The sequence below is a fragment of the Phyllobates terribilis genome, unplaced genomic scaffold, assembly GCF_046119375.1.
Source record: "Phyllobates terribilis strain yellow unplaced genomic scaffold, ASM4611937v1 Scaffold_1__5_contigs__length_1240528914, whole genome shotgun sequence".
Taxonomy (NCBI): domain Eukaryota; kingdom Metazoa; phylum Chordata; class Amphibia; order Anura; family Dendrobatidae; genus Phyllobates; species Phyllobates terribilis.
In genome coordinates this window covers 256,527,983-256,541,712 of record NW_027362761.1, presented here as the reverse complement: position 1 = coordinate 256,541,712, position 13,730 = coordinate 256,527,983, and the positions used below count along the sequence as shown (strand labels likewise).

The following is a 13,730-nucleotide window of genomic DNA, read 5'->3' as shown; positions in this document are numbered from 1 at the left end:
TGAACAAAGCCGTGTAAAATTTTGTGTCCATGGCCAAGAAACTCCCCAGATCTCATATCCCATTGAGAACCTGTTGTCAATCCTCAAGGTGGGAAGACAAACAAAAACACAGAAATTGTGTTAAACTCCAAACACTGATTAGGCAAGAATATGTCAGTATCAAAACTTTTAACCAGGACTGTACTATTTATTCTCCCCCTCTTTGTGTACATTTTTGTGCCACATGACATGCCTGCCTCTGTATGTTTCTGGTACTAATCATCGTGCTCTTGTAGCCTCTCCCTTTGCTTTTATGTATTTGACAGATATTAAATAGAATTATTTCTCTTTATTTGTACTTCTTTGGTGTTATCCTTTTCCTAGTAGATTTTTCCTGCTTATTGAGCTGATGTCCATGTACATAACAGCTTGAACAAGCACAATGGAATTATAACCAGAAGAAGTCAATGAATATAATGTGTCGATTTTGTCTAATCATTGGGATCCTATTTCCAAAAAGCTCCTATTAATAAACAAATGTTGGTACACATACCTGAAATCTCAGCAGATACAAAAACTAATTCCTTACCGCTCTGAATATCACTGATTTTACATCACCACAGATTTTGGTAGAAAGTTTGGTCCATCTGTACTGGCAAAAATGTTCTTTCCTCTTAAAATGTTAACACAAAAATATATCAGATTTCCATATGTGTTTTGTAGAATCTGTTATATGATGGCACGGTGTTGTGCAGTTCATGCATGCCCAAAGACAGTGATTTTAGTCACTAGTGTATTAATTGTAAATTTTATCACAGGGGCCTGGTTTGAGTTCACGCCTCACCAGGTTGGATTTCCGGCGTACAAAACATTTGTCAATACTGAGCTCTTGGGCAGTCAATTCAGAGAAGGGAATTTGGTAAAACACCATCCTGAGAGAGACCTCTGTTATCTCCAAGGTAAGCTAAAAAGAGAAAAAAAACAAGCCAAACAACCATGAAGAGATTGGAGGTTGTTTCAATAAGACTGGTGAAGCACATGCCAGTCTTAATGAAGAGCTCGCTGGAGTACACTGACCCGACTAATCTTTTACCCTTCCGGTGCCCGGCGTACAATTGGGTAGTAAGTTACTCCTCTTTAGTGGAGTAACTTATGATGAATTAGGTAGACATGACCATGCCCCGTCCATGTTACGCCATGTCCATATTGGCATAGCTGGCCAGGACTGGCACATAGACACCACCAAAAGTAGCAATATTTTTTGCAAAACTTCCGAGTTTCGCAAAAACATTGTGACTTATTACGGTGTTCACACGAGATTTCTAGCAAAGGCCCCTTTCATTTACCAAGCTCAAATATGGATGTCTTGATAATTACTAGCAGAATACAAAAACTGTGTGTAAACACCCACCAAACAAATCACAGAAAGTGGTTGTGAATCTCTGCCAGTCCCATAGCTACAATGGGTGCACGGGTGCAGTAGCATCCGTGTCCTGATTGGGAGGGCAAAAGGCCCCTCTAGCTCATAAGATTCCAGTATGATACATATCAAATAGTATATCAGTACCTCTGGTGTTATATACTTACAGATTGTTTTTTAATCAAATTGAAGTGATAGCGTTGCTTTGTTTAACCAGTTAGGGCATGCTGAGCCATTAATGCTCCCAGTCGCCATTTTATAGTGTGACTCTTCTTTGCATCTGTCACAAGCAGCTCATAATGTATTGCCATGACCAGATGAGCATAAGTTGGTCAGATCTAATTTGATTTGTTTCTTTGTTAGGCGCACACAGCCACATTATTGGATCTTTCCTAACTCCATTCTACATTAAATGTTGTGCCATCCAGTTGTATAAGTAGTAGTTGGGGTGAGGAGGACTCAAGATATTGAGTTCACGTGTAGTACTTAGGGAATAGCAACATACGATGATAGACTTTTTTATTTTATTATTACTTGGTGCCACATTCGCTGTGCTGCAAAAAATTAAAAATCTGCTTCAGAATCTTGGGGGATAAGACATGTCAGCATCCGAGTTCTGAGAGGTTACATATACTATTAGCTTATCAGTATCTGGTATGCATGGAGCAATAAAAATCTATTGTAGAGTCAGTGATACAATTAAATATATAGTGGTGTGAAAAAGTGTTTGCCCCCTTCCTGATTTTTTATTCTTTTGCATGTTTGTCACACTTAAATGTTTCAGATCACAAAACAAATTTAAATATTAGACAAAGATAACAAGTAAACACAAAATGAAGTTTTTAAATGAAGGTCTTTATTATTAAGGGAAAAATAAATCCAAACCTACAGGACCCTGTGTGAAAAACTGATTGACCCTTAAACCCAATAAGTGGTTGTGCCACCCTTAGCAGCAAGAACTGCAATCAAGCGTTTGCAATAACTGGTAATGAGTCATTTACAATGCTCTGGAGGAATTTTGGCCCACTCATCTTTGCAAAATAATTTTAATTCAGCCATATTGGAGGGTTCCCGAGCATGAACCACCTTTTTAGGGTCATGCCACCTCAATTGGAATAAGGTCAGGACTTTGACTAGGCCACTCCAAAGTCTTAATTTTGTTTTTGTTAAGCCATTCAGAGGTGGACTTGCTGGTGTGTTTTGGATCATTGTCCTGCTGCATAACCCAAGTGTGCTTCAGCTTGAGGTCATGAACAGATGGCCAGACATTCTCCTTCAGGATTTTTTGGTAGACAGCAGAATTCATGGTTCCATTTGCCACAACAAGTCTTCCAGGTCCTGCAGCAGCAAAACAACCCCAGACCATCACTACCACCACCATATTTTACTGTTGGTATGATGTTCCTTTTCTGAAATGCTGTGTTACTTCTATGCCAGATGTAAGGGGAAATACACCTTCAAAAAAGTTCAACTTTTGCCTCGTCAGTCCACAGAGAAGTCTTCCAAAAGTCGTGGCAATCATCAAGATGTCTTCTTGTCAAACTGAAACAAGCCTTTATGTTCTTTTTGCTCAGCAATGGTTTTCGTCTTGGAACTCTGTCATGCATGCCATTTTTTCCCAGTCTCTTTCTTATGGTGGAGTCATGAACATTGACCTTAACTGAGGTAAGAGAGGCCTGCAGTTCTTTGGATGTTGTTGTGGGGTGTTTTATGACCTCTTGGATGAGTCATCGCTGCATTCTTGGGGTAATTTTGGTTGGCCGGCAACTCCTGGGGAGGTTCACCACTGTTCCATGTTTTCGCCATTTGTGGATAATGGCTCTCACTGTGGTTTGATGGAGTCCCAAATCTTTAGAAATTGCTTTATAACCTTTTCCAGACTGATAGATCTCAATTACTTTGTTTCTCATTTGTTACTGAATTTCTTTAGATTGCAGCATGATGTCTTTTTGGCGATGTTTTGGTCTACTTCACTTTGTCGGGAAGGTCCTATTTAAGTGATTTCTTGATTGAGAACAGGTGTGGCAGTAATCAGGCTAGGGAATTTAGACTCTTCTTCCCCAAGATGTGATCAACCACAGTTAATTTATGTTTTAAGGGGGGGGGCACAATCACTTTTTCACACAGGGCTCTGTAGGTTTAGATTTATTTTTCTCTTAATAGTAAAGATCTTAATTTAAAAATGGTGTTTACTTGTATTATCTTTGTCTAATATTTAAATTTGTTTTGTTATCTGAAACATTTAAGTGTGACAAACATGCAAAAGAATAAGAAATCAGGAAGAGGTCAAACAACTTTTCACACCACTGTAAGTATCTGTTTTTTCGGAGAAGTCTCCTTTGCCTGATGTGGATTGTCTACTGGCCTACTCTATATCCCTTAGTATTAGCTGGCTTGATCATTATCCTTAGACAGTATCCTGCTCTCAAGTATCATAGCCTAGTAGCAGCAGTCAACACAACGTGTGGCATCACATGATGAAGACTGCCTTTGGTGGATCCTTATTGCAGCTAGCTTCATCATTAGAATACTAAGAGAAAGTGAAAGGCCAAGGCCACATAAGTTCAGCTTTAGCCTCCATAGTAGTGGTGGTAATCCCTTCCCTTTAAAAGCTAAAATATTGTGCACTTCAGTTTAAAACACCAATTGTTGAGAAATTGGTGGCACATTTGGAAGGCAGATGAGAATTAAATGTCCACTTTTTTAACCCTGCATTTGTATTTCTAGCACAGAGAAATTAGATGATTTGGAATAACTTTGCTTATTATTCTTATATAACGGAAGTCATTTTCCTTATATCTCTAGGACTGTGGGGTAGTGCGCCTGCAAGCAATACTATTATTAAAAATCTCATCAAAGGCAAGTTTTATCACAGTGAATAAAGTGTTATATGTGGAATATTTGATAACTGACATCTATCAAGTACAAATAACTGTGGTGGTTTGAGGTGTGTAGTACACTTGGCTAAAGGGTACGTGGTAGTTAGGGACTTTGACTTCCATAATCAACTTAAGGATGCAACCAATGTCCATTGGCATAGCCATATCTGGGCTTATTTTTTTTTCTCTTTGTGGGACAAGTTGTAATTTTGATTGACTTATTGACTTCACATTACTCATTGACTGAAAAATGTGAAAAAAAATCCAAGTGGTGAAATAGTGGAAGGAAAAAAACAATTCTGTTTGGAGTTTTGGTTTTACGGCACTAATTGTGTAATAAAAGTGACCTGACGACATGATTCTCCAGGTCAGTACGATTATGGTGATACCAAATGTGTGCTGTAGGGCTTTTACTCACTGGGGTGCAGGGAGGAAAACAGGAGGCATGTTCCTTTAAAAGTTCATGTGGGTTTATTCTTTCATAAACCCCGAAGCAAAACAGAACAGCAGAAGGCCTTGAGATGAGGCAAACAAAGTAAACGTCCTTAGCAAGTCTCTGCTCACTCAGGCCTCAGCAACCTGTACCCTGGCTCCCAGAAGCACCAATTAATCCTCTTACTGTGTTCGTGCACTAGAGAAAATTCCCCCGGGTTCCATCACAGAGACCAGCCATCTGTGATACATACCTCCCATCGACTACACGACCATTAGCCATCTTACATACCTCCCCCCTCTGCCTAAAGCGGTCGTGCTTGGCACCTTCTACCACTAGATAGGGGATTCTCGAGAGGGCATCAGCATTACCATGTAGCTTCCCTGCTCTATGTTCTACATGAAAGTTGAAATCCTATAGGGCTAAAATCCAGTGGGTGACCCTGGCATTTTTCCCCTTTGTTTCCCTCATCCATCTGAGTGGGGCATTGTCGGACACCAATCTAAATTTTCAACCTAGCAGATAGTACCGCAACGTGTCTAACGCCCACTTTATGGCCAAGCACTCTATGACCGCACAATGTTTCTCGAAGGAGGACAGCTTCCTACTCAGGTAGAGGACAGGGTGCTCCTCCTCATGTATCTCCTGGGAAAGGACAGCTCCCAAACTGACATCTGAAGTATCTGTCTGGAGTACAAACTCTTTCTTGAAGTCAGGGGCAACCAGGACCGGTTACCTACACAGAACCACTTTCATATTTCTTGAAAGGCCATCTCCACCTTTACAGTCCACTTGGCCATGGCTGATTTTGCCCCCTTAAGAAGGTCAGTCAGGCGAAGTTTAGGATGAACCTTCTGTAGTATCCCACGATCCCCAGGAAGGCTCTAACCTGTTTTTTTGACAACAGTCTTGGCCAGGTTGGATTGCCCCCACTTTACTGAATTGGGGTTTGATCTCGCCTCAACCAACCACATAACCCGGGTATTTGGCTTCTTCTTTCCCCATGGCACATTTCTTCTGGTTTATTGAAAACCCCGCCTTCTTGAGAGCATCAAACACCGCCTGGACCTTTTCCAGATGACTGTCCCAGTCTGGGCTGAAGATAACAATATCATCCAGGTATGCCACAGCTTATTGCTTATGAGGTTCAAGAATTCAATCCATAGCTCTCTGGAAGGTTGCAGGGGCCCCCTGCAGTCCAAACTACATCCGGTTATACTGAAAGCATCCATCAGGCGTAGAAAATGTAGTCTTCTCCTTGGCTCCCTGAGCCATGGGGATCTGCCAATATCCCTTCGTCAAATCCAAGGTCGTTATGTACCTTGCTGGCCCAAGCCTCTCGATCAGCCCATCGACGCGTGGCATGTGATATGCATTGAATTTGGAGACTTCATTCAACTTCCGATAGTCATTGCAAAATCTCCACTCACCATCGGGCTTTGGGACCAAGACAATCAGTCTTGACCAACCGCTCATGGATTCTTCGATGATACCGAGTTTCAGCATACGAGCCACCTCTTTGGAAATCAACTCTCGTCGGGCCTCAGGTATCCGATAGGGCTTCAAGTTCGCCCACACATGTGGCTCCATCAAAACCTTGTGTTCTATAATGCTTGTGCAGCCTGGCAATTCCGAGAAAAGATCCCAATTCTTCTGCAGTAACTCCCGACACTGCTGTTTCTGGGCCTTCGTTAGCATTTCCACTATTGCGACTCCTCCAAAGTCACCTTCTGGCTTGCCCAGCAAGCATGGAGCTTCCACAGCCTCCCTGTCTTGCCACGGCTTGATGAGGTTCACGTGGTATATCTGGTATGGCTTAAGTCGTCCTGCATGGTGAACCTTATAATTCACTTCACAAACCTTTTCCACCACCTCATACGGTCCTTTCCACTAGGCCAAGAACTTGCTTTCCACGGTAAGTATCAGAACGAGGACTGTCACCAATTGAATTTACCACACTCTGGCTGAGCGGTTGTAGACCCTGGCCTGCGCCTCTTGTGCCTGGAGCAGATGTTCTTTTACAATGTGCATCACCTTCTCTATCCTCTCCTGCATCAGAGCGGCGTGCTCGATGACGCCCCTGTGGGGTGTGACTTTGGCTTCCCAGTTTTCCTTTGCTATATCCAGGAGACCCCGCGGATGTCAGCCATACAGGAGTTCGAATGGCGAGAACCCCATAGAGGGCTGTGGAACCTGTCCAACACATTCAGTCCATAGGGCCCTGCCACCAATAACTGTTCCACCAGCTCCTCCCTTACTTTCGTAACACGGTACAACAATTTCCCACTCAACATAAAATAGGGAAACCGTGCGTCAGCCCCAGGCTCCTGTGTAACCCCATGTATGACCGTGACATTTTTGAAGGCTTCCTTCAGAGTCAGGTCCCTATGTTGGGCAGACTCAAAATTCTCACTGGTCACCCCTAACTCTGGAATATCAGATTCAGGGGACACTACCTCATCATCCCCCACAAGGACACAAAAAGGAAACTTGTCTGACTCTGGGTGTTGTGACAACTCATCAGGGTTAACTGGTTTCATATCTGAACCAGCGAACCCGGAACCCTTCCCTCACAGATCCCAAAATAAACAAAAGTCCCATAATATAATTTTAGGGTGCAACAAGTCCTGAATGACGCCGACCCTGTGGGACTCAGTACCGTGGGCCATTTCAATGTCCACTCTGGCCATAGGGTAGTTCTCATCATGGATGCACCGTACGCCGACTTTTTTCCCCGGAATCAGTTGGAGAGGAAGGGTGGCCCTCACAAGAGTCACCAGACTCCCAGAGAATAGCAGTGCCTTTACCTGCCGTCCATTCACCTTCACAGGACACGCTTGTGGCTCCCCGCTGGGTGGACAGTTCACACTGCAGGCCGGATATACATAATATAAACAACGGCATCCCGGCATCCTATGCTGCAGTCCATTGGCTCGGACGTCAGGGGACAACGGGCGGCTATATGGCCTCGGCCGTGGCACCTCCAGCAAACAACATCACCTGTAAGGACCTTGGGCACCACCTCCCCCACCCCTTTGGACCTTGGCCTCCTCCCCCTGCTAGGATTCCCAGTATGGAGTGGGCTGCCTTCCCAAAGAACCTTCAATCCCCTGGTATCTCTTGACCAGTCCGATCAGTTCATCTGCATTCCGGGGATTACCCTGGGCAACCCAAATCTGTATGGGCCTCGGTAGAGAGTACACAAACCAGTCCATCACCACCTGCTCTACCATCTGCGCAGGCATAGAGGATTCTGGCTGCAGCGACTTCTGGACCAGGTGTAACAGGTCAAACATTTGGGAGCGAGGTGGTTTGTCCCGGTGATACGCTCAGCGGTGAACCTGCTGCACCCTGATAGTCATTGTCACCCCCAAGCATGCGAGGATCTCAGATTTTAGCATGCCATATTCTTTGGCGTACTGAAAAGTTAAGTTATAGTACGCCTTCTGGGGCTCTCCCGTCAAGTATGGCGCCAGTACCTCTGCTCACTGCTCTGGTGGAAGTTTCTCCCTCTAGGCGACCCTTTCAAACAAGCTCAGGAAGGCCTCAACATCATCCCCCGGGGTCATTTTCTGCAAAGCCCGTCTTACTGCCTTCCAGACGTGGGTATCATCAGCCGGACCTGGGGTTGGGGCGCTCGTCATGCCCTGGATGGCGGTTGCCAGAAGCTGCATCTGATGCCGTTGTTCCTGCTGGTGCTGCTGGATCTCCTGTAACAACAGCCTGTTGGTCTCCTACTGCTGCTGCGACTGGACCAAGTGTTTCAGCAGGTCCTCCATTTTGTCTGGCGATGCTTGCTGGACATGCAGTCCTTCCTGTAGCAGTCACACGTCTCTGCTGCGAACGCTGCCTGCACATCTCACACCAACTGTAGGGGTTTTACTCACTGCGACAGGAGGAAAACAAGAGGCATGTTCCTTTAAAAGTTCATGTGGTTTATTGCTTCATAGACCCAGAAGCAAAACAGAACAGCAAAAGGCCTTGAGATCAGGCAAACAAAGTAAAGGTCCTTAGCAAGTCTCTGCTCACTCAGGCCTGTGTGGCACACAAGCTGGGGTAGTGTCCAGTGTCCTGGCTTGGTCTGAAGACAAACAGACATAGGAGGCTTTCTCCCTCCAGACACACAGACCATGTGCCAAACAGCCTCCATTTTATAGGCTGTTAACCACACCCAGATGTGAGGTATGTCGGATGCTGGACCCGCCCATTTTCTCCTAGCAACCCGTACCCTGGCTCCCAGCTGCACCAATTAATCCTCTTAGAGCATGCGTGCACTAGAGAAAATACTCCAGGTTACATCACAGAGACCAGACATCTCTGTGATACATTCCTCCCATCGACTACGCGACCATTAGCCACCTTACAGTGCATAATTAATGTTAGTGCTCTACGTATATAAGTACACTGCAACAGATTTGTCAGAAAACCGTTAGTTTCCTTTCAGAATCAACACTTTTTATAGGATACCAAATTACAAAATATTGTCACAAATTTTGCCTATTGATTGCAGCAAAAGATGATGTTATTTTGAACACCCAAAAAAAGTAATTTTTCTAACAAATTCATTCAAGACCATGTTGCAAAAATAAGTACACCCAAATGAAAGTCTTAGGGCTCACTCACACTTGGGATGAAATCGACGAGTGCAATCCGATAAAAAAAATCAGATTGCACTCAGGCCAATATTTTCTCATGCCAATCGCATTATGCTGTTATTGCATCTGAGAATCGGATCGCACGCACTCATACAAGTCTGTGGGTGTATGTGAAATATCGCACTGCACTCAGATATCACTAGAGTGCAGTGCGATTACTGCGGATGCCAGCAATGGAGGAGATGGAGACATTAATTTCTCCATCTCCTCCGCTTATCGCATCGAATGCCATATGCTAGTGTGACTCCAGCCTTAAGAGCAAACCTAAAGCTACGACTACAAAATTCTAATCAACAAGAATTCAACCACAAGTAAGTCTAATTACTCATTAAACAGACAGTTGACTATTAGGCCACATGCACACGTAAAATACTGACCAAATATTGAACATCAGTATTTGTAAGCCAAAACCAGGAGTGGAACAATCAGAGGAAAAGTATAATAGAAACAAGTCACCACTTCTGTATTTATCACCCACTCCTGGTTATGGCTTACATATACTGAGGTAAAATACTGACTAAATACTGAATGCGTGAACGTGGCCATAAAGAGCATTACTTAGCATGGAATATGAATCGGTTTTCTTTGATGTCAGCAGTAGTGGCACCACATGGAAGAGAAATGTTACAATACTTGAAAAAAAAAAAAATTTCTTTACAGAAGAAAGGTGAATGTTACAAGAAGATCAGAAAAGCTTTACTTCAAAATACTGTAGCAAAAGTGATACAAAATTTAACAAAGATGGTACTGTAACCATCTTTCATACACGTCCCGGTTGACCATGGATGTTAAAATCGAAGCAGGCACATCATCTGATGAGAAGGGTTAGAGAAAATCGACATGCAAGTTCACTGCACTTGGCTAAATAAGAAAGTGAAACCTAAAGCCTATGCACAAAAAAACCTGTCTGCAACTTGCCAGGGCCCATGCTGAAAAGTATGAAGACTTCTGGGACTCTATACTCTGGAGTGATGAGACCAAGATAACTGGTTTGGAACTGATGGTTTCAATGTTGTATAGGTGAGGAGTACAAAGAAAAATGCATGGTACCTACAGTGAAACATGATGACACAAATATTCCAAAAACCCATATAAATATTCACTTTGGCTAGAGACATATTGATATCAGTCTCTCCATCAGTATATGGAAAAGTAAAAGGAGTGGTTTACACCAATATTAGTACCTACATATGAATACAGAGGTACCAGTCACTCATAATCAAATGTAAAATCAATTTTATTTAACATAATTGAAAAGTTTTTAGACATACTCAACAAACATGGGGTTCAAAGAGGAAGGGTCAAGTAAAGAGGATAGTAGATCCAAGTAAAAGGGTTAGTATTCACAACTATAACATATTAAAGGTGGCTGTCATTCATATAAACAGTCCGGTATTAACACAAGTATGAAAAAGTGACGCCATACTTTGTTTGAATAGTGAAGTGTCACTGCTTACCCATATTGTGATATTAGGACCACCATGACCAGCCCGAAACGCGTTTCACACATGTGCTTTCTCAAGGGGAAAAAAAGCCTGTCTACAATTTGCCAGGGCCCATTCTGAAAAATATGAAGACTACTTGGACTATATACTCTGGAGTGATGAGACCAAGTTAAATGCTTTTGAAACTGAAGGCTTCAAAGCTGTAGAGCATCACAAATTATGAGGAGTACAAAGAAAAATGCGTGGTGCCTGTGCTGCATGAGTGCTGCTGATGTCTGGGAGATACATTTCATTGATAGTATCATGAATTCAGAGATGTTCTGATCTATATTGAAAGAGAAGATGCTACCTCATCACACTGTGCCCTTGGTAGATGTGCACTTTTCCAACATAACAATGATCCAAAACACACAATTAAGGTCATTAATCACTACTGTTTTAGAGGCTGGTTCTGGCTGTATAACACAGCTGGCACCTTCTCTGTGTGTAGTAGACTCTGCTCCTGAGTGCGCTCCACACACCTTAACTAACCTATGATGCATTCATCCATCATGGAGCGTGAATGAGTTAGACCCACTCTTTACTACTACACAATACAAATGTGTGATTGTTTTCTGATTCAATCTGTTCTATGTGGTTTATTTGCAGAGATGCGCTGATAAGCGATCATGTAATGTTTTATATATCATTTTTGATGTATTAAGCAAATGTTTTATGGGTTGTTTTTTTTTTCAGAAAAAATTGAAAAACTTTTTCCAAACATTACAAATGAAGGTAAGAAACATTAAAATGATTCACCAAAACTTGTGTTATCCTAAATCTTTTTTTTAAATAATAATTTAATTTTTAATAAATAAATAATTTTTTAAAAGCCCCTTGGAGTCCCCCTGAGTCTGAACAATTAGATATTTTACCATATATTTAAACATTGTCCTGAATGGAAAAAGAAGGGTTTGAGAATTAAAGATCCTAAAGAGATCCATTTCTCTCCAAACTCTTAGGGCGCATCTTATTCCCTGGGATTAACTTTCATAATTTTACAGGCATTTACAGTAAAAATATGAGCTTCCTATATGCAATATGTCCATACACTATTTGTCAGCGATCCTACAATGAGGTTTCTCTTCTACCAAGTATTGATGGATCTTTGGGAATGGGTATGTAAGGAAAGGCACCTTGGGATTATTTACAAAATTACTGACCAGTTTGGAAATTTGCCGGAGTTGCTACTGACTTTAGGGAACAATTAGGTTAAGTCAAACATGTTTTTATGGATTTTGTCTGCAACTTTTACTCTCCTTATATTAATAGCCCAAACCTCATCCAGAATCCTCCTGAGGATAATTGCTCAGTAATATACATAAATTAAACTTATGTGCATGGTATGCTGGCAAATTAAGTACATCATTAGAAAAAAGTTTCAAAAAATGTACATTAAATCTTTGCAAAAATTGAGACCATTGGGAATGCGAGAGTTAAGTTTAAGAATCCATGAGGCTTCTCTGGCTAGGAGAAGCTTGCCTCTATCTCCTCCACATATTTGTCTTTGCACCTTGTCTATACCAATAACCTTAAGTGTGGAAAGATCACCACAGTGAAAATCTGCAAAATGTTTGCTGAGCACTGACATGGAGGACTCCCTGCATTAGGATTCGGAGTCCTCCAGCAACATGCTCTGCGATGCGTCTTTTAAGCATGCGGCTGGTGCAACCCACATAAAATTTTTTGCAAGATGTGCACAGTGCTTTATAAATGACATATGTACTAGAGCAATTAATAAAGTGCTTCATATTATATATTTTGCCTGCTCTGTCAGTAAATGTCTGGGTCTTAAACATAAATTTGCAAATATTACACTTGGTGCCTCCACATTTATAGGATCCATTAATATGAAGCCATGTGTCAGACCTTGGGCTTTTGGTGGACAAAAAACTTGGAGATAATAAATTTCCTATGTTGGGGGACTTTTTAGCAACAAAATTAATTCCTTCCTTAAGGATGCTCTGAAGTGCTTTATCCTAATGTAATATACAAGCATATTTCGGAATTAAATCTTACAGAATAAGCATAACTCAGATATCTAAAGGAGTGAGGGCCCTGCTTGCAAGCTTACAGTCTGAGGAAATAGGGGGGACACAAAAGTCAACATGTACATATGTTATATAATACAGTCATAATATACTAAATAGGGTAAGTACTTACATGAACTGGTCACCAGCCAGTATGTGTACTGTACAGACAGAGGCTATTCAGTGCATGGATGATATGAACATGGTTTTGAAGAAAATTTTAATATGGGCCAAACTAGGAAAGTTAGATAAGTATGTTGAGGTGATAGGCCAGTCTAAAGAAATGGGCTTTTAGGGCACGCTTACAACTGTGGGTATTGGGAATTAATCAAATTGTCCTGGGTAGTGTATTCCAAAGAATGGGTGCAGCACATGAGAAATCTTGGAGACGGGAGTGGGAATTTCGGATTATAGAGGATTTTAGTTTTAAGTCATTGGTAGAACGGATGGCACGGGTATGGTGGTAGACTGAGACGAGGGAGGAGATGTAGGGTGGTGCTGAAGCATGGAGCGCTTTGTGGGTGAGGGTGATGAGTTTATATTAAACTCTATAGTGCATGGGTAACCAGTGCAATGACTGGCACAGGGCAGAGGCATGGGTGTAGCGGTTGGTGAGGAATATGATCCTGGCTGCTGCATTCAGCATGAATTGGAGAGGAGAAAGTTTAATAAGAGGGAGACTGATTAGTAAAGAGTTGCAATAGTCCAGACGAGAATGAATAAGAGCTACAGTAAGAGTTTTTGCCAAGTTAAAGGTAACAAAGGTTCTGATTCTAGAGATGTTTTTGATGTGTAAATGGCATGAGTCAGTGAGTGATTTGATGTGAGGAGTGTAGGAAAGATCTGAATC

General features: G+C 42.1%; 1 protein-coding gene across 14 annotated transcripts in view; it reads left to right on the top strand.

Annotated features, from left to right (window-relative positions):
* The window catches only part of LOC141256953 (cytosolic phospholipase A2 gamma-like), a 207,619-nt gene that overhangs the window by 156,714 nt on the left and 37,175 nt on the right, over positions 1-13,730 (top strand). For all 14 annotated transcript variants that reach the window (XM_073671208.1, XM_073671211.1, XM_073671210.1 and 11 more), the window contains 3 exons: positions 798-938; positions 4,205-4,258; positions 11,547-11,585. In XM_073671208.1, the coding sequence (XP_073527309.1) occupies positions 798-938; positions 4,205-4,258; positions 11,547-11,585 (234 nt within the window). The remainder of the gene's footprint in view (positions 1-797; positions 939-4,204; positions 4,259-11,546; positions 11,586-13,730) is intronic.